This window comes from Berghia stephanieae, chromosome 2 (genome assembly GCF_034508935.2).
Source record: "Berghia stephanieae isolate SIO BIC M18660-M18661 chromosome 2, UCSD_Bste_1.3, whole genome shotgun sequence".
NCBI lineage: Eukaryota > Metazoa > Mollusca > Gastropoda > Nudibranchia > Aeolidiidae > Berghia > Berghia stephanieae.
Window position 1 is genome coordinate 86,230,216 of NC_088361.1, and position 5,596 is coordinate 86,235,811.

Consider the following 5,596-nt stretch of genomic DNA (forward strand, 5'->3'; position numbering starts at 1 on the left):
GGCATCTCATTTTCTGATCTATAAATATATGGTAGTCGCCAATAAAGATCATCCATCCTCGCTCTTTGACGTCCCGTAATCTTAAAATCTGCTTATGCAGCCTGTTACTTACTAGAATACTTATGCCAACTTATAATTCAATATGTAACCAATTCATTATTAGTCCTCCGAAGGACTGGTTATATTCACACTTCCAAGGATTTTGGAACCGGAACAGTAGAAGGTGTGACGTCACGACCTCTCTGCTCATTTGGACGTTTGCGTTGATATTGGAAACGTCAAATTCACCGTTACAGATTGATGGGAAATCTTCTGAAGCCATGAAGACTAGAATCGTAGTGGATAATTCTACTTTCCTATACTGTGGTAGTATAAACATACTAATACAAATGGATATTGTCTGCTTCCTTGTCGTTGTCGGCTTCCTTCTTCTTCTTCTTCTTCTTCTTCTTCTTCTTCTTCTTCTTCTTCTTCTTCTTCTTCTTCTTCTTCTTCTATTTTTATTTTCTTTCTCTACTCCCACCACCACCACCTCCTCCTCCTCCTCCTCCTCTTCCTCCTCCTCCTCCTCTTCTTCTTCTTCTTCTTCTTCTTCTTCCTCTTCTTCTTCTTCCTCTTCTTCTTCTTCTTCTTCTTCTTCTTCTTCTTCTTCTTCTTCTTCTTCTTCTTCTTCTTCTTCTTCTTTCTTCTTCTTCTTCTTCTTCTTTCTTCTTCTTCTTCTTCTTCTTCTTCTTCTTCTTCTTCTTCTTCTTCTTCTTCTTCTTCTTCTTCTTCTTCTTCTTCTTCTTCTTCTTCTTCTTCTTCTTCTTCACCATAATCAACACTGCAGCCACAATCATCACAGCAATGTTGTTGTAATGATCAAAACAAAGTCAATGTCGTCATAATCAATCCAACCATCATCATCATCATCATCATCATCATCATCATCATCATCATCATCATCATCATCATCATCATCATCATCATCGTCATCATCGTCGTCATCATCATCATCATCATCATCATTATCATCAAAAGCCTCCTCATTCATCATATATCCGTAGGTGACGGGGTTTGTTTCCTGGCAGTGAGTGGAATGTACGGATATTGATTCTCGTGACCTTCCATGGTGTTATAATCTTTCTTCAGAGACAAAGGACTGGCACGTGGGCTGTGATATACGAGGTTCCCATTTTCGCTTTCGTTGCTTTCGTTTCCATGTTGGATAAAGTTGACGCTGGTAGCGGTTGTGTGAGCCCGGGACCCCTCTGCGGGCATTCTCATAACACGCAAACGGGTACACGTTCTCTTGACATGCGAAACGACCTGGGAATAAACAAGAAAACAAGAGACGACACATAATTTTATGTATGGTGTTGTCTATTAATCTTAATCAATTATCACAAATCTCTTAAACTGCAATATCCAATTTATACATATCCCTCCCCAATCTAAAAAAAAAAAGAAGAAAAAATAAAAAGAAGAAAGAAACAGAAACAAAAATGCTTTCTTACGAGCTTCCAACCATGTATTTGAAACATTTCGAGCACAGCACGGTAAATCAGTCAACATTCGATTCATTATCTATGTTATTTTGTGTTGTTATAGACGGGCGTTTTTCAGTGCTTGCATGTCACATTAAATATTTTCTATTTTGATGTCCGATAGCTCAGTTAGTAGAGCACTCGCTTCACACGCATTGGAACCTTGATCAATCCCGGGTGCAGTCTGAATTCTTTTCTGACCCCCCCCCCCCCCCCCGCCCCTGTCCATACAGCAGTGATTGGATAGCCGGGTCTGTTAGATCTGGCGGAAAATACTTTGCGATTGACTAGAGTAAGATCCAAAGGGTGGCAAGCCATTTGCTATCATTGTCCGCTTTACGTTATATAAACCGGTATAAACTCCGACTCCATGGGCCAAATGGCTCTGACGGATTATTTTGTCCAACATTTACTGTAAACAATTTTTTTTTTGTATTTTAAAATAATATTGGAAACCAAAAACGTAAGAATTTCTATCTCATGTTGTTTTACAAGAACTTTGTCTTTTTCTCGTATTTAATTTCTCATGGCTTCACAGCTTAAAACAGATAATCATCCGTGTCCTCTTATGTCAATATGAAAACGGTTGATGATGAGGAGGACGATGATGATGGTGATGATGATAATGATTAATAATAATAATGATAATAATAATAATAATGATAATAATACTGATAATAATAATAACAATAATAATAATAATAATAATAATAATAATAATAATAATAATAATAATAATAATAATAATAATAATGATTATAATAATAATAAAAACATTAATGACAATAATAATTCAAACAAGCGTCTTTACATTTTAATTTAAAGCTTGTGTAAATTTTAACTCTTATTGAAATATTGTCGTTAATCCCCATCATCATCATCATCATCATCATCATCATCATCATCATCATCATCATCATCATCATCATCATCGCCGTCGTCGTCGTCGTCGTCATCGTCATCATAATCATAATTACTATTTACAACCACCACAATCAACACAACCAAATCCCATCCAGACCTCCTCCCACAAATATCAAAATTAAAAACAAAAATTTCGATACATGCATATATATGTTTTTTATATATATATATATATATATATATATATATATATATATATATATATATATATATACTCCAACGAATGAATGAATTATTATTATTATTTTAATATTATTTTTCGTGCGCAAGCGGGCGTGTGTGGGTCTATATGAAAGCAATACTAAATCTTATTTTGTTAGTATTTTGCATCAGACGACAAGTACATAAAATAACAAAGGCGCATGTAAAAGTGTATCAATCAACAACTTTACTCTCTCGTTACCGATCATTCTCAGTATTTTCCCCAAATAGCAGGCCTAACCAGCAGAAAAATAGATTTTTAAAAAACTCAAACAATCTCTCTACAAAACTACTTTATGTTCCTATTAATTAAACAAAGATCATAGTGATGTACAAAATAAATCTGAATAAGAAAGAAATGTATATTGTGTCTCAACAAAAGTGACGATGTTGCTGTAGGTGATAAGGAGAGGGTTAAGGTAGAGACACAGATCATGCTCACTTATTTACCCCATTATATCCACACACAAAAAAAAGACAACGATAATACACGAGTAACGCAACAACATAAAAACAATCAGAATTACTATAATTCGAATTTGTAAGTTTTCTTTGCCTCATATTAACCGGTTAACTGTCGTACTCTGGAAAAAACTCGTATTTAAAAATTTGGCCAGAAAACTCGTCATTCAAATATCGACCGATTTAAACTAATCCTCATCTTGGCAAAAACTCTCAAACCTGGGACTTCTAAACGACCCTCATCTTGGCAAAAACTCTCAAAACTGGGACTTCGAGAAGTCCCATGTTTGAGAGTTTTTGCCAAGATGAGGGTCATTTAAATCGGTCGATATTTGAAGGTAGAGTTATCTGGCCAAATTTTGAATTAGAGTTTTTCTTTGGTACGTCAGTTAACTGGTTCAAGTTGTCATCAATTTGGTACAACATCAGAACCTATTTCATTCAGTCAATAAAAGTAAAACTCGTGACTTGTATATAATCACCGCAATGTGTTCAAACCGACGTGTACATATATGCAGGTCTTATTTCTGAATGCAATTATGAGCCTGTTTTAAAACATGTTGTAATGTACAATATATATATATATATATATATATATATATATATATATATATATATATATATTTTGCATTGGTTTGAGAGTATTTCCATTACAACAATGAGCCTATAACTATTAGCTTTATACGATTCAGGCCTGCAAATAATGACGTTTCGGTTCAAATCGACATTTAATTAATTGCAGGTTTTATAATCCAATTTGTTATGGGCTCATTATTGTAATGGAAATACTCTCAAACCAAAGCAAAATATTTTAGATTACAACAATGTTAAAACAGCTTATAATTGCGCTTAGTTATCAAACCTATACATGTAGATTTAAACCAAACGAATAATTTATTAATTCCTTTTTATCTATTTATGAAAAAAAATATCGAATATGTATTTGAGTATTGTGGTACCAAATCTAATTTTTGGACATATACGATTAGAAACAAGAGGAATACAAAAGCTAAGAGAGTAAGTTGCTTTACAAAGCGATAGTTTATCATTTTCTTTTTGTCTAAAAAGTCTATAATATCAATAAATAAATCATAAATTCAATATCAACGCCAATCATATGTGACCGACGTGCACTTATTTTCAGGTCTGACAACCCAATTTGTTATGGGCTCATTGTTGTAATGGAAATCTAAAAAAAATGACGCAAAATATTGTCAGTAACAACAATGTTAAACTAGGCCAATAATGGCGTTCTAATGTCAGACCTGCATACATGTACACATCGTATGTGACCCAACGGGTCAATTTGACATTGTACAGGAATGATCTAGTTAAAGAATGTTGAATCTAAAATGATAATTAGGTATTTTAAAAAATTGTTTGTTAAGAAACAACATTTACGATATTTTGTCAAAGAAGGCATCGACATTAATCCATTTTTGGGCCTATAACTTATTCTTAAAATCTAATTTTCAGTATTAAATTTATTCCGACATTTAACCGTTTTAGTATTATTGGTCAAAAAATAAGTTACAAGCCATGAAATAATGAGATCAAATATTCTTTCGTTTGTGGATATTTGTCTAGTGTCTACACTCATTTTAAATTCTTAGTTAAAATTAAATTTAAATTGAGATTTTATATAGCGCAATATCCACTAAATGTGCTCAAAGCGCTTTACAAGGGGTCCCTGGTCAACAGCAACATTTAACATGTAGGACGGGACATGCCGCCTGTTATGCGATATTTCAATTTTTCGGACAAAAACCACGCTGTTAAGGGCCAGGTACTCATTTTACACCTGAGTATGGTGAGAGAATGTGAGTAAAGAGTCTTTTCCAAGGACTCAACTATGCAACGAGCGAGGCTCGAACCCAGGACCTTCCGATCCGAAAGCGAGTGTCATACCACTAGACCACATAGCCGCACGTTTTAATATTTAAAAAGACCAGTATACTATGTGTAATGCGAATAGAAATTTTGCACTATATTGTTTTTTGGTCTTTATTTACGACGCAAGCCGAATATTGACCTCAAACAGTCGTACAAAGTGTCCTACGAAAGGAAGTTGTGCACTATTGTTTTGGTCTTTTTTACGACGCAGGCTTCCTATTGACCCCAAACAGTCGTACAGACAGTGTCCTACGAACAGAATTTCTGCACTTTTTTGTCTTTATCTACCACGCAAGCCGAATATTGACCCCAAACAGTCGTACAAAGCGTCCTACAAACGGAAGTTCTGCACTTTTTTATTGGTCCGTCTTTACGACGCAAACCGAATATTGACCCCAAAAAGTCGTACAGACAAAGTGTCCTGCGACCGGAAGTTCTGCACGTTATTTTATTTTTTTTTTTTTGTCTTTATTTACGACGCAAGCCAAATATTGACCTCAAACAGTCGTATAGACCAGTGAACTACTACGTGTCCTGCGAACGTACTATATTTATATTTGTCTTTATCTATGACGCAAATCAAAGATTCA

The 5,596-nt window shown here is 34.5% G+C and overlaps 1 protein-coding gene across 10 annotated transcripts in view; it reads right to left on the reverse strand.

Annotated features, from left to right (window-relative positions):
• Positions 1–655: 655 nt before the first annotated feature.
• LOC144965725 (calcitonin gene-related peptide type 1 receptor-like) overlaps positions 656–5,596 on the reverse strand; it is a 264,118-nt gene continuing 259,177 nt past the window's right edge. For 7 of the 10 annotated variants that reach the window (XM_078901359.1, XM_078901364.1, XM_078901357.1 and 4 more), the window contains one exon: positions 892–1,308. In XM_078901359.1, the coding sequence (XP_078757485.1) occupies positions 1,033–1,308 (276 nt within the window). In that variant the 3' untranslated portion in view covers positions 892–1,032. Of the gene's footprint in view, positions 1,309–5,596 lie in introns of all 10 variants that reach the window. The other 3 variants (XM_078901363.1, XM_078901356.1, XM_078901362.1) reach the window with 1 other exon arrangement.